The sequence below is a fragment of the Girardinichthys multiradiatus genome, chromosome 22, assembly GCF_021462225.1.
Source record: "Girardinichthys multiradiatus isolate DD_20200921_A chromosome 22, DD_fGirMul_XY1, whole genome shotgun sequence".
NCBI classification, from domain to species: Eukaryota; Metazoa; Chordata; class Actinopteri; order Cyprinodontiformes; family Goodeidae; genus Girardinichthys; species Girardinichthys multiradiatus.
Genome location: NC_061814.1, coordinates 36,938,218 through 36,953,570, shown reverse-complemented (window position 1 = coordinate 36,953,570; position 15,353 = coordinate 36,938,218). Strand labels below are relative to the sequence as shown.

General features: G+C 39.3%; 1 protein-coding gene across 2 annotated transcripts in view; it reads left to right on the top strand.

The window, feature by feature from the left end:
- Positions 1 to 14,529, top strand: part of bcl11aa (BAF chromatin remodeling complex subunit BCL11A a) — a 60,323-nt gene extending 45,794 nt beyond the window's left edge. For both annotated transcript variants that reach the window (XM_047351835.1, XM_047351834.1), the window contains exon 3: positions 7,444 to 14,529. In XM_047351835.1, the coding sequence (XP_047207791.1) occupies positions 7,444 to 9,680 (2,237 nt within the window). In that variant the 3' untranslated portion in view covers positions 9,681 to 14,529. The remainder of the gene's footprint in view (positions 1 to 7,443) is intronic.
- Positions 14,530 to 15,353: the final 824 nt, after the last annotated feature.

Genomic DNA, 15,353 nt, shown 5'->3' with positions numbered 1-15,353 from the left:
AAACACACACACACACACACACACACACACACACACACACACACACACACACACATAGACACACTGTATTGATATTCTTGCTCATCAGCCTGGACTGCATGGACGTATAGCAGCAACATGCAAACACACACGTCCACGCGCACCTCTGTGCACGTACACAGCATGTAATCAGACCGGATCAATAATTCTTTGTTGTCTTTGGTAATCCAATTGTGCTCAAAGTTCTTTTCTTCCTGGACACTCATTTTTCAAAAGTTTTTTGAAGCCGATTTAAGTTCAGCTTAGGGGGTTTTCTGTGGTGACAGTGTTGTTGATGTTCCCGTTGATTAAAAGTCTATAAATCTGACAAATCCACCGCTGACTGAACCACGTTCTTTTGAAGATAAAAATATGTTTTTCTTTCTTTGCATTCTATTGCAGAAACAAAATAGCAGTCCTGTTTTTTTTAACTACATCAAAGTGGTCTTGACATGTTCTATGATTCTTTATGATCGCACAGATGTAGCCTGGTTTAAATCACGTTTTCATTTTTTATACCTCTAGTTTAAGGGTTATATACATCCCTTGCTGTAGTTTTGGAGTCCATCCTGCAAGTATTCAAAGAAAAAGAGATAAATATAACACCCTGGCATTTAAACACATAATCTGTTTAAAGGCATCATTCTCTGACTGACAATAGCGGCACAGCCACAAGCTAAACTGGAAGTTTAAGCTGATGTTTGATAAGGGTTTATATATACCCTGGTTCATAACAAACGTAATCTTAAGACACTTTACAAAACAAAACAGCCACAATCATATTCAGTAATGTAGTCCAGTTACATAATGTCCAATTCAGGCCTAATTAAAGTATTAAATTCAGTTGATCATCTAATGCCTTTGGTGAAAAGTAGGTATGGGCTGATTTAAGATTTTCTTATTATGATAATCTTGAGTAAAACTACCACACCTTTGTTGTATTTTCTCAAAGATATAAAACAAAAATGTGGAAAAATTTAATTACTTTTATTTAAAAAGCAAAGCAACATTTATTCCTGCTCCTGCAAGTATATAATATTTTACTGATAAGCTTATTATATTGTCATTATATTGTCATCTAGACCATATACATGCTCTTATTTAAAGAAATACTTAAGCAGAATTTTATTTACTTAGTAAACTGTGCATAATATTATACAGTTTTATTATTTTAATCATTATAGAGCAACCCAGGGATACAAACTGGTATCTCCCTATTCCTGAACAAACATGTGGTGAATGTGGACCACTCCCTTCTAGAAACCCACTCACCACACTGAGAGACCCCCAGCAACCTCCGCTAGAAGCAGGCCAGAGAGGACAGGAAACAAATAAAAGAAATTACAGAAGCACTGGGTCAGGAGCACGTTTATGGTGCAAGCAGCCATAGCTCGATCGTTTCAGTGAAAAACATTTTATTTGTAGATTATTCCATAAAATCATCACCACTGAGAGCTAAAGGAATACATGGCTCAGCAGAACTATGACCCTTTATTAGCCGGAGCAATAACGCATTGATGAAAGAGACCAAAACCCATCTAATATCTTACAGTCTGAAGGCTATGGAAAAACTAAAGTCTCCAAATTTCAATTGTCTTCTATATTTCTCAGCATTCTTGACCTCTCCCAAATTAATTGGTACGATTCCTTTTAAAAAGAACAACTGATAAGCAAGTCCCTGAAAAACGTTTATGAATATCTTATTCATGGGGTGTAAATGATGGTTTACCCAGCCTCAAAGTGATGCGCACAGTATATATGTGGGGCTGCTTCCACCTGCAAGTGAAAACCAAAATCAGGCAAAGTCAGAGACACGGTGGTACAGCTCAGGCGAATGCAGCTGAACAGAAGTCACTTCAGTGATCAAAGAAGCAATTCTTTTGACTGTAAAATGAGGAATTCAGTCTTTTCCCCTCAGTCATACTCAGTGTTTCTTGATAGTTATTGTCTACCACTTTCTAGTATTCCTTGCACCAATGCTGTCATATTTTTTCTTAAAATGGCTGTGTTTGAGGAAGTTGCTTTGATCCAGCCAGTAAATAGAGACTGATTTTCCTCCAAGCGGAGCATTGGTGGCTTTTATTTTTTTTTATAGCAATGTTTCTCGTGTACTTATTTGATGGCGTTGCTCTTCTCAGTGAGTGGACAGGACACCAGCTGCCACTGTTTGCATTCCAATTGTTTGCTGTCCAGTTAGGGAGAATGCTTGAACATAGAGGGAAAATAATTGAAGGAGAGGAGGACTGTGCAAACCCCTTTTCGCTGGTCTGCAAATAAAGTCTAAGGAGTCAAAATAGTGATTAGAGGTATTTATGATGAGAGCTAAATGAAACTCTAACTATACTGCAGGTCAAACATTTGGAAGCAAGATTAAATTTGTACAAAAAAGATCATGGTTTCACTGGTATAATTTCCATTAAAATAAACATGATTATCATACAAAGTTTTTGCTATAATTAGCAAGTATTTGGGTTTTCCTTGCTTAGAATTTCCTTTTTCAGAGTAACCTCGCTGGCTTAAAAAATATCATGACATATATACAATATGCAAACTTTGAATTGTTTTTGTTTTTGTACTAAAGCTGTCACGGTGTACGAATCTCAGACCTAAAACTAAGCCCTTCTTTTCTTTTGGTAACATGTTTATTCTGCAGTGGTCTGTTAACATGAATGTATGCCTATAGGCAAACTGAGGACAATGATGCATGCTAATGAAAGAAAAGTCTGAACATGTTGTAGCTCTAACAAAACCCATAAAACTATGTGAACAGAAACAGGAATGTCTGGCCTTTACTGGTCCTGCTTCCAGAAGTCTGGCCTGCAGTGTATCTGTAAGAACTTCACTTCTACTGCTTTAATACAGATCTCAGTTACTAACTAATGAGAAATCTGAGAAAAAACGAACACAATTTTATGTTCATTTGTTTGTTTTGGTTAAAATAGGTAAATAATTTTTCAACAGAAATGTAAAATAATCAGATTGCTTTTATTAAAACCAGAAAAGAAACAAGTTTCTAAAATAAAATGTTAATTATTACACGTTACGGTTATCTTTAACATTTGTTTATAGTGATTTTGATACATAGACTTAATTTAAAGAAAAACAAAAACCTCCACTAAATATTTTATTAGTTTATACTTTATTGCCATTATGCTCTGCGTAAAGCACCACATGTATAAAAACCTCTTATCAGCAGGTTAATTAGCTGGGCTATTTGCTCATGTAGCCAGCCTGGAGTCTGCTGCTGTATAGATGCAGCTTGCAGCCTGCCAACTGTAGTCTTAGAGCAGTGTTGGCTTAATAATAGTCAGTTTTTCGACTATGCTTGTCAGCATTTTTTGTGACCAAACGTATTTACAAGGGAGGAGGGAATGCTGCAAGTCACTGACTGGATGCAATCTGCTGGGTTTCCTTAGATAGAAAAACTTTTTATCCAATTTGAATAAAAAGCTAACTCCAACTGCACTGTTCAATTGTTACGATTAATTGGAATGTATGTACCTGACTGTTGTGAAGTGCCTTGACACAACATGTGTTGTGAATTGGCGCTATATAAATAAAACTGAATTGAATTGAATTGAATTAAACATTAAATGTTGAATTTATCATTCTTGTAAGCAAGGGAAAACTGTACCCTTTTTTCAGTCAGCTGACTAGCAGTGTGCAGTAAAAGGTGGGGGAGGGGCAGTGCTGCGTTACTATGTATATGGCTGGACACTGGTTACTGGTAAATTTGTTTTGGCGTTTTTGGCCTTTAAACCAATGGCACAGGGAAAAAGGTAGTGGTCTTGATTTATTTATTTATTTACTTTCTTTAAATCTAGCTTTAATTTGATACTATAAACCGGCTCATACCTGTTTTCAGTAACCCACAGAGTGACCAGAGGTTATTGTGGATGCCTGGATATAAGTACAAGCTGAGCTTCCTGAAAGCCAGGAGCTCTACTAGAAATTTGAGATTTTTTTAGGGAACATTTTCCCCAATCTAAGCGTTCCCAACTAATCCTGTTGAGGAAATGTTGCATTGCTCTACTGTCCGCTGCAATAGTAGAGAAGAAATGGGAATATGAAAACACAGGAGAGGGGAGAACATTTTTACAGGGAAAGAAACCAAACTGAGACAGTGGAAAGGCCAAAATGATAGTTGCAGGACTGTCCTATCTGGTAGCCAAGACCTGGCATTGGTTTCTGTCTCCCAGCTGGTTGGAGAGGAATAATGGTGGCAATCCAGCTAATTTATAGGACAGAATGACTGGATGAGGAACAGACAATTATTCAGGCTGACGTTCCAAGGTAAATTTATTGAAAAAGAAGAAAAAAAAAAACTATGTAAATGTATCATTATCTGAAACATTTAAGGTTTCCCTCACAGAGGGATGCTTTTGGCGTTTCATGGACATGCGGAGTCACAAATTGAACAAGTAAAACAAAATATAGATTTGACTTTAATAGCCTACTTTAATTTTACTGACTATTTATAGTGTAATTCTATTAGCTCTGTTAAATTTATTGTTGCTACTGATAAGGTGACACATTTGAAAGGTAATTTGAAACCATAATTGAATGAATCTATAATTTTGCTATAATTTGCCAGTGAAGATGCATCTAGTGAATACTGGTCGTAATAAATCTATTTTGCGAGGTGTGTAGTCTGTGTCCTGAGGTACACAAGCTTTATTTCTGCCATTCAGACAGCCAGAGTGCTACATTTCCTTCAGAGAGGGATTGAAGGAGCCAGGGGATCCTGCTGCACACACACACTCCCACATTACAAACAGACACACGCACATCTGATACCTGAGCCAGGCTGCCTTACTAGCTTCCTCCTCCATCTAGCACCACATAAGTGTCCAGGCAATGCCCTTGGCTTAATAGGGCTTAATGCCTGTGCTTGTCACTGCAGCATGGCAGGTATTGAGTGTTAGGAAATTTTTGAAACAGTGCTTGCGTGTGTTCTCTAGAGTCTTACTAGTGCCTCGAAGGCTCTGACATTTACCCCAGGTAAAGAACCGGATGCTATTATCTACCCCATCTGCCCTCCCTCATTTCTACCCTCCTTTTTGCCTTCCCCATGTCTCTATAGGCCAGGCTCAAACTTTAGAGTTGTTAGAGGTATTTGTCACCTTTATTGAAACTTAATACAGAGGAATTACCACCATCTCATTTCTGTCTTTGCCTTTCTTTGACTCCATCTGTCTTCATCTTCTGCTTTCTCACTTCATTTTTTTTCTTTGGAGTGGTGAAGAGTTTGCCTAATGAAGTGGCTGATGGGAGTATATTACAGGGAGACAGAGTGGAGCGGTCGCCTACTCCAATATCCATTAACCTTACCGTTTCAGTCGGCAATGATACAGGTCTGAGCTTCACGGCAAGATCAAGAGTTGCACAGTTGTGGCCGAACCTTTGTTTCAGAAACAGAGTGAAGTTGTGTTTTTTATATCATCAATGGTGTCAGTTTTAATACAGGCAACTCTCAATAAACCAGAATGTTATTGAAAAGTACATTTATTTCAGGCAACTCATTTTATATAAGTTCATTGAACACCGAGCGACATATTGCAAGGGTTCATTTCTGTTATTTTGATGATAATGGCTTACAGCTAATAAAAACCCAAAATTCTGTTTCTTAGAAAATTACACTTTATTGCCTAAACAATCATAGGGAAAAGTGCTGTCTTGACACCATGTACAAGAAGGGTAAGCCACAGCAAAACAGATAATTGCTAAAGAATCTAGCTGATCGAAGATTGCTGTATCCAAGAATATGAATGGAAAGTCAAGTGGAAGGAAAAAGATTGATGCACAATAAAAAGGGATAACTGTAGTCTTGAGAGGATTGTGAATGAAAGCCTATTCAAAGGTTTGAGGGAGAATAACGAGGCATGGACAGCAGCTGTACTAGTAATACTCTAATATTCAGAGAAACTGAATTTTGGGTTTTAATTAGCTGTAAGTCATAGTCATCGAAAATTAATAAACAAACCCTTGAAATATGTTCCTCTTTGTAATGAATCTATAAATAATTTTGCAAACAAAATAATATCTCAGCAATTTATCTCAATTAATTCCACTTCTTCAATCATTAGACACACAAACACATTTACATTTTCGATAAATGCATTACAGTATGTGTGTCTCGCTATAAACTGCACAAAATTTACAACTCAATATTATAGACACTATGTGACAATTATTCATTTTCTATACTCACAAATACACGTGAAAGCTCTAAGATAAATAATTTTAATTTTCTTGGTTATTCTTTTTCAAAAGGAACCAACGGATATAGCAGTTATTCCATAGTGATCTTCCTTCTTAGAAACAAGCTGAACAAATATTTTAATAAGATCTTTTCTCTGACTTTGGTAAAATTGTCTCTTTTTGCTTTTGATGTGCTTTTTCCATTTCGTGCTTAGCAGACATTGCCTCTGAACAGCAGCGGCAGGGCGTTCGTTTGTCGTCTAATCTCATAAACGAGCCGATGGCCGTCTATTCCGTCCACTAATGAGATTAGACACGCGTTGCGGGTCGCACCACAGGTCATCGTTCCCGATGCCCTTACAAAAGCAATTATTGTTTTAAATGTTCCTCTCATCGCCTTCTCAAAGCAACTGTGCATGGCTCAATGAGGGAAAAAAAAGCTCTGATGCAGACTGAAAGCATCAGATTTCCTCTTCAGTCAGAGCCTAGAAGGTTGCACACTCCTATAGTTTTTTCTTCTTCAGGCAGCCGAGGTTACATATATGCATGAGTCATTGAATATATGTGTGTACTGTATTTTTTTGGATTAAAGGTATATCTCATGATTATGGATCTCAGAGCATACAGTGTATTGACATCTTCCATTATTTTGCATTATTAATTCTGAGTAAAAAAAACTGCTTTATCGGGTATATTAAGGTTTTATATTACCTATGGTTGTTTGGTAAACACTAAAAACTTAGAAACTTAAAGGTTTTCAGAGTTCTGTGTTTTTCTGTTGTCTCTCCAGGGGCTTCGTGTGAGTGTGATCGTGTGTTTTTGTGTGAGTGATACCAGCGAGTCTGTTTTGGTAGATCAGTAAGAAGTAGTGGTCCACAGGGATAGCCTGCATCTTTGTTCTCCTGCTGACAATGGAGGACTCTCAGTCAGTCTAAAGGGAGAAATTATGTCCCAAAGCAGTCTGGGAGAAAAAGAGATACACAGAGTACTTCTCACATGCTACTCATGTGGGGCATGACCTCAATAAGAGCTGCTGTTGTGTTTGCAAAGCCCTCAACACCATGTCCAACCACTTTTAAATGGGGCTAGGCCTAAGGTCCGGCATTTTTCCACATTCAAGTGTTGAAAGAAATTAAGATGATTTTTCTTATAAGGCTGTTTCACAAAGCAGTGTTAAAAAAATAGTCATCATGTTTCTAAGTTCTTTTTTGTCTGTCCCCACAGGTAAGGAGGAGCCAACCACATATACCTGCACAACGTGTAAGCAGTCATATGGCAGCGCCTGGTTTTTGCTGCAGCATGCTCAGAACTCCCATGGCTTTCGAATTTACCTGGAAAGTGAACATGGCAGTCCTCTCACCCCACGCATGGGCGGGCCTTCTTCCCTTGGTGGTGGCGCCGACTGTCCCTCTCAGCCTCCCCTTCATGGCCTCCATTTGCCACCTGATGCAAGTCCTTTCAACCTCCTCCGCATTCCTGGCTCGGGTTCAGGGGGAAGGGACAGCATTGGAGCAGGAGGTGCCATTGGCTCTGGCATTCCTGGGGGCCATCATCAGCGTTTCCCCCCAACACCACCTCTCTTCAGCCCCCCTCCACGAAACCATCTGGATCCCCACCATCTGAGCCCAGAGGAGCTGGCGCTGGCAGCCCACCACCCGAGTGCCTTTGACAGGGTGCTACGCCTTAATCCTCCTCTGCCTCTAGACCCACCTCCGACAATGGATTTCTCAAGGCGTCTACGGGAACTGGCGGGCAACACCTCAGGGTCTACTCCCCCACTATCACCCAGCCGGCCAAGCCCCATGCAGCGCTTACTGCAGCCATTCCAGACAGGAGGAAATGGAGGCACAGGGGGTGCAGGGGGTGGCAAACCTCCATATCTTGCTACTCCACCACCACTACAAGGCTCAATGCAGTCGCCTGTGGGCTCACAAACCACTCCTCCGACTCCTCTCCCTACAGCAGGACCACCCACTTCCTCCAACACCCAGTTGAAATCAAAGTGTTGTGAGTTTTGTGGCAAAGCCTTTAAGTTCCAGAGTAATTTAATAGTGCATCGGCGAAGCCACACAGGAGAGAAGCCGTACAAATGTCACCTGTGTGATCATGCTTGCACACAGGCCAGCAAACTGAAACGACATATGAAGACTCACATGCACAAATCTTCCTCACCAAACACAGGCAAGTCAGAAGATGGTCTATCAATAGCCTCATCCCCAGAGCCTGGCACTAGTGAGCACATAGGCAGTGCAAGCAATGCACTTAAATCAGTGGTGGCCAAGCTGAAAAGTGAAAATAATCGCATTTTACGAGAAAATGGGGAGGAGGAAGAAGAGGAAGAGGAGGAGGAGGAAGAAGAAGAAGAGGAGGAGGAAGAGGAAGAGGAGGAGGAAGAGGAGGGGGAGGAGGAGGAAGTGCAGAATGGTGAGAGGCCACCCAAACGAAACAACAGTTATCACTTTGGACTGAACCTGGAAGCAGCACGGCAGCATGAAAACAGCAGCAGCATTGGAAGTCGACTGGGCAGGGTGGCTGACGAGGCATCTATCCCTCGTTCACTGCCAGAGGTCATGCAGGGAATAGGTCTGGCTGCCAGCATGCAGCATTTTAGCGAAGCCCTCAATGCACACAAACGAAACGCCATGGCCCAGGAGAACCACCTGCACCATCATCTCAGCAGAGACCATCACCACAGTCGGGATATGTGCGATGGAGACTCTGTCCTGGAAACAGAACGTTTAGAGGAAGGCACTGTTTCAGCAGTCAATGGGCGAGGAGCATCTCCTAATGAATCTGCTTCAATTGGCTTCTCAAAGAAACTACTTCTGGGTAGCCCAAGTCCACTTAGTCCTTTCTCAAAGCGCATTAAACTGGAGAAAGAATTTGACCTGCCTACCCCCACAATCCCTAATACAGAAAATGTCTACTCCCAATGGCTGGCTGGCTATGCTGCCTCTCGACAACTCAAGGACCCCTTTCTCAACTTTGGGGATTCCAGACAATCGCCTTTTGCATCATCATCTGAGCACTCGTCAGAGAATGGCAGCCTGCGTTTCTCGACCCCTCCAGGAGAACTGGATGGAGGAATGTCCGGTCGCAGTGGGACAGGCAGTGGGGGCAGCACGCCCCACCTTGGGGGTCCTGGGAGACCCAATTCCAAGGATGGACGCAGGAGTGACACTTGTGAGTACTGTGGCAAGGTTTTCAAGAACTGCAGTAACCTGACAGTACACCGGCGCAGCCACACAGGAGAGAGACCATACAAGTGTGAGCTGTGTAATTATGCGTGTGCCCAGAGCTCTAAACTTACTCGCCACATGAAGACCCATGGTCAGGTGGGAAAAGATGTGTACAAGTGTGAAATTTGTAAAATGCCCTTCAGTGTTTACAGCACCTTGGAGAAACACATGAAAAAATGGCACAGTGACCGTCCCTTGAGTACCGAAATAAAGTCAGAGTAGAAGGCAGAACAATGAGACCTTTTGTCCTTGTAACTGGGTCGCCAACAGTCAAGTGTTTATTCCTAGCCCCTTTGTAGATTTGCCCCAATCCCAACACTCCCCTTTCACCAACCTGGTGGAAGCCTAAGACCATGTGCTCTGCACCAGCACACCTTGTTTCCATTACCCATCGAATGCATGATCTGTATCGGGGCAATACTCTTGCATTGACGCAAAACTTCAAGCCTTTCTCTTGTGCAATAATTTACATGTTGTGTACTATTTCCTTTTATTGAGTTTTATTTTTTTTATTTTTAAGAATTAGTCAGCATGCATAGTATGTTTTTTGCTAATCAAAAAGAAAAGAAAAAAAGAAAAGAATTTGTCCCTGGTTGGTTAGTTGTTGAGTAAATGTGTTGCTGTTTTTCTCTCATTCACTTACTTTCTTTTTATTCTTCAAAAAGAAAAAAAGAAAATAAAGATACATCCATGCTGCATACATTCTGTAACACATATCATGTACAGCTTTGTTTTGTAACATGGAAAGTGAACAGTCTTTTAACTTGACCCTCTTTTTACGACCCTGGAAATGCACTTATCCTGATCTTTCTAAAAGATGCCATGTTCAAACAGGGTTTAAAAGAAAAAGAAAATCATGTATTTGGCTTGACTACTAAAAAAGTGACGACAGGCCTCAAATTTCTTTCACAAAGACAAAAAGTGTGCTAAGAACTAAATTTGTACTATCATTTGGAGGAATAAGGAAGAGTGCCTTTGATATCTCAAAACTGCATTGGCCATAATCTTATCTGGTTTACGTTTGGGGTCACTCTAGATGAAGCTAAAAGAGTTCGATCATCCAGGAAAAGGTCCTTGCATCAAGCACCTGGCAGCTTAAACGGACAGCTCATGATGAAAGATCCAAATCATCATTTAGCTACCTAATACACGTTTAATAGGCTATATATTATTATTGGGGATTTCATGGCAAGCATGGTACAAGCAGTATTGTGTATATCTCAATTATTTGGTGTTTTAGTTTTTGTATGGAGGAGCTTTTGAGAGAAAGGTAATCTGTGATAAAATGTACAATCCTGAACTTGAGGGACCAGGCGAAGAGTGTCACATGTCTGCGTTAGCACAAGCCTAAAACGCTGCTCAGCATGTCAGGGTGTGGAACAATGCATAAAGTAATATTTGAGCTCAAATTGAAGCTAACTTTACTTAAGAGCAGTGAAGAAAATACAAGCTAGACAGACAGAAAGCTAAACAGAACTGAAAGCTATGTACGCGCTACAGGGATCTGCGGCAACGATTTTCACTTTACAATTGTTGCATTAGAAAAGGGTTATCAGCAGTGACTGGCAGAGAAAGAGAGCTTTGCAAAAACATGTACCTGTACTTTAGGGCTCTTAAAAATGTTTTATTGTTATTTAATATGCATACAGTGGCTCTGAAAAATTTTCATAGCCCTACTAAAATATCAGGTGTTTGTGTTTAAAACATGAGAATACAATAAATCAATGTAATACTTTTCCACCTATAATTTGACAACAGTCCACTACTATTCAACTGAAAAACAAACAAATCTGATAGCACTAAGAAAAGGTGCAGTAATCTGGACATGCACGTCCCTAAACTAATACTTTAATGACACATCATTTGAATTTCATCATTCGGTTTTTGGTCGGAGTCTTTCAGAGCCCTACATCTTGACTTGCAAAAAACTTCAAATCTCTGAGATTATGAGGACATCTCTTGTCTGAGCCCTCTTCAGGGAACCCCCACAGATTTGTGGAGTTTGATTCTAGACCATTCTTTTGTTGATTTGCATGTATGCTTGGACTTACTGTAATGCTAAAAATAAATTATCTCTTAATCTTCAGCTTTCTAGCAGAAACCTGAAGGGTTTGGGTCTATATTAATAGGCATTTGGAACCGGTATTGAAATTTACATCCACCTTTATGAAAAACTCCTATTATATATAAAAAAAAAAAAACTATCCCATGTCATGATGCTGCCCTCACCATGATTTACTGTGGGTTTGATGTTTTTAGTAATGTTCAGTTTTCAATGTTCATACCAAAAAGGCTTTAGAAGATTTTAGCCAGGCCTCGATGTTTTATGTGGTAGAAATGTTCTTTTTTTACAACCCAACTCCATAGTCCAGACATTTGGAAAAAACTGGAGATTTTTGTCAGATGTAGAACACAACTAATACTTGGCAGAAATAGTACTGCTGTAGGCTCCTTGGCAGCCTCCCTGACTAATTCTTATCTTTTCTTTCCATCCATTTTGGTGAAGCTCCAGTTTTTGTAATGTCCCTGTTGTCCCATAATTTCTCAAATTAATGGGGACTGTCTTTACTGTGTTACGGTGTTTATATATATCGCTCTGGATTTTTAGGCCCCTTCTGCTGAATGATCCATGTGTACAATAAGATCCTTTGGAGTCTTTGTCACATCTCTATAAATTACAGCTTTAGCAAAAAAAAAAAAAAAAAACATAAGAAATCAACTGGTCCAGTTTCATTTCTAGCTAATCAGATGCACTTAAATGGTTTTAGGGTTGTACCTAATAAGACAAGAAGCTGAAATAACATTAAAACTTGCTTTAACAATGTTTAAGTTTAAGGGTGTGCAAACTTATGTAACCAAGTTGTACCTTGTTTATTTTGTACATTTCCTCTCCTAACAGATTAATTTATTTTTCAGTTGAACTGAATGAGACATTTGCCACATTTAAGGTGGAAAAATATTTAAAAAACATTTTTTCACAATGCCATTTTAAAGAGGATGTGTACTCTTGGGAGCCACTGTAGGTCAATGTAGAGCGCGTTACTTTTTATTGTGTTTGTTTCCAGTTGATCTTTAACCCAAAAGAGATTTTCGTTCATGTTGTTCAATGCAAAGCACTAAATGTGCATTGTCGCACATCCATGCAGAGATGGTACGTGGATTGAGTCTAAAAGCTGGATTTGTTTGACATGAAGTGCACTGTTTCAGTTTTCCCAGTTTACGCCAAAGGGGAAAATCTTCTTTGTAATGCTGTCAGATGATGAGGATCCTCTTGTTACAAGCAGTAAAAAAAAGACGCACAAAATCTGTTGCCAGCGGTTTCATTATCCCTGACCTCTGTATCCTCGCCATTTTACCCTTGACCGTTTGTTAACCATGGAAACCCAAGAACGTACTCTCCTCCCAGCTAACCACTTCTCCTACATAGTAGCAATCTAAATGCACTTCTCCTGGCTTTATTAATAACCACCATTTTAAAACAAGTTGTGATTTATCATTACCTGAGCAAGTTGCTGCCTGGACAACACTCCGATTTTGTTGCTTACACCACCAGACTCTGTTTTGGTAGAACTTCTCTTTCAAACATGGGCATATAAAATAAATTTTTTCAAACAAAACTATACTATATTTTAGGGGGAAATGTTTTAAGTTTTGTTACTGCATCTCAATGGCGTTCAGTACTACCATCACAGTATATATGAGGTGAAACATTTCAGAAAAGTTGAAAAAAAAAAGGATTTTGTAATGTTTATTTGTTTTCATTTTTTGCCTTTGTTCTTCACGGCTCTTCAGGTTGAAATACAATTTGCATTTGGGAAAGGATTAAGATTATATATGAATATATAATAAAGAACTTAAAATATAGGAAAATGCACAGTCATGTCAGTTCCTATACTTAAACACATTTATGGTCTACTTTTTCTGTATTTCTAGAATTGTATTTGAATTCAATGTTCACTTAGAGTAGGCACTATAGTATTTATATTGAGGCTCGTATTTTTAACTGTTGCTTGTTCTCTCTAAAGGTATTTGCCATACCTGTTTTGGTAGTGGAAAAAAATCCCAAGCTGCCGCGGTATATTTTTTTAATTTGGCAGGATAATATAGTGCGAATTATTTGTATGTCTAAAGAAATAAAATAAAATGATAAAAAAGAAACTTCCCATAGAAAGCAGGTAAAGTGTGTAACATTGGGAGGCGTCGCAGGCCATCAGATGGCTGCTGCCTTGGTTCCTGCTGTCCACAGAGGCGTTTGTACATATCTTCTTTGGGTTTTTTTTTTGTTCGCACTTCTTTCTCCTCACTCTGCTGCCATACCTGTATGCAGTACTGAAAGCTGACGCTGGCCTGTTCTGTTGTGTGCTTCTGTCTCTCTCACCTCTCCCACCTGACAACATTCCAACATCAAGAAGAGAGGAGGAAAAAAATCTAAAGATAAAAAAAACTTAATATGCAGTACATGGATTACTTTAAAAAAAGTTGAAATAAATATGTTTAAAAATAAATAATATGTTTTTGCATTTTCTTTTCCATTGCCAAATACTAAATGGTGCTTTATATTTAGATTGGGTGAATATACTTTCATATGCAAAGCATATTTAAAAATGACCAGGGGGATGTGGAGAAGCCTGCTTGAGTTGAGACTTTTTTTTGTAAATGGCAATGCGGAATATTTTGTTATCAGCCTTTTCTATTCCTGTTCTGAGAGCTGTTTGTTGTAACTTGAACATGAACTTTATCTTTTACAATGGGAGCTACTATTTATTATTACCTATATGCTCTGTTCTGAACAGAGACATGGAATGGAGTCATATATTTTTGGTTTGTTTTTATTTTATTCTTTTGTTTTGGTTATACTATAATTTTATTATAATATTTTCTTTTCTAATGGTGGCCAGTGGTCGTTGGACAAAACAAACTATGATTTCTGTTGTACTTGTTTGGGGTCTCTGTTCAGTTGTATTGGGAATACCACTGTCTGTGTTTTCTGGCAGATGTCTGCATAATCCTGTTCACATGCCCATTTTGTCCCTTTATTGAAAAATGATTAATAAAAAAAATGAAAGTGTAATTGCATTCTTTGTTTTCATTTACAGCTTTAAGTAAAGCTGTTGTTGCTGTTTCTTATCTTGCAATATGCATTTTTGCTTCTAAGATCAATTCTGTTTTCAATTCAGTTTATTTATATAGTGCCAATTCACAACACATGTTGTCTCAAGGCACTTCACAAAAGTCAGGTACATACATTCCAATTAATACTAACCATTGAACAGTGCAGTCAGATTCAGTTATTTATTCAAATAGGATAAAACGTTTTTGTATCTAAGGAAACCCAGCAGATTGCATCGAGTCAGAGATTTGTAGCATTCACTCCTCCTGGATGAGCATGTAGAGACAGTGGACAGTCACTGGCGTTGACTTTGCAGCAATCCCTCACACTGAGCATGCATGTAGTGACAGTGGAGAGGAAAAACTCCCTTTTAACAGGAAGAAACCTCCAGCAGAACCAGGCTCAGTGTGAGCGGCCATCTGCCACGACCGACTGGGGGTTTGAGAGAACAGAGCAGAGACACAAAGAGAACAAAGAAGCACTGATCCAGAGGTACTTTCTATGGGAAGGAAAAGTAAATGTTAATGGATGTGGCTCCTTTAGTCGTTTCACCTAGAAAGAAAGAACAGATTCACTTTGAGCCAGTTTTCAAGGATAGAGTCTGAAAAAGAGCACATATAATTAGTTACAGTAAAAGCTCAGTCAATTGCTATATCTAGGAGAGAGAAAGGGTTAAACACTGAAAGACAGGGCCAAGTGGATCATCTGTAGAAGGTGAGCATTAAGTTGTTGCCAACAGAAGCTTTGACAATGCCCCTCTCCAGAAAGGTGTCACAGGTGGACAC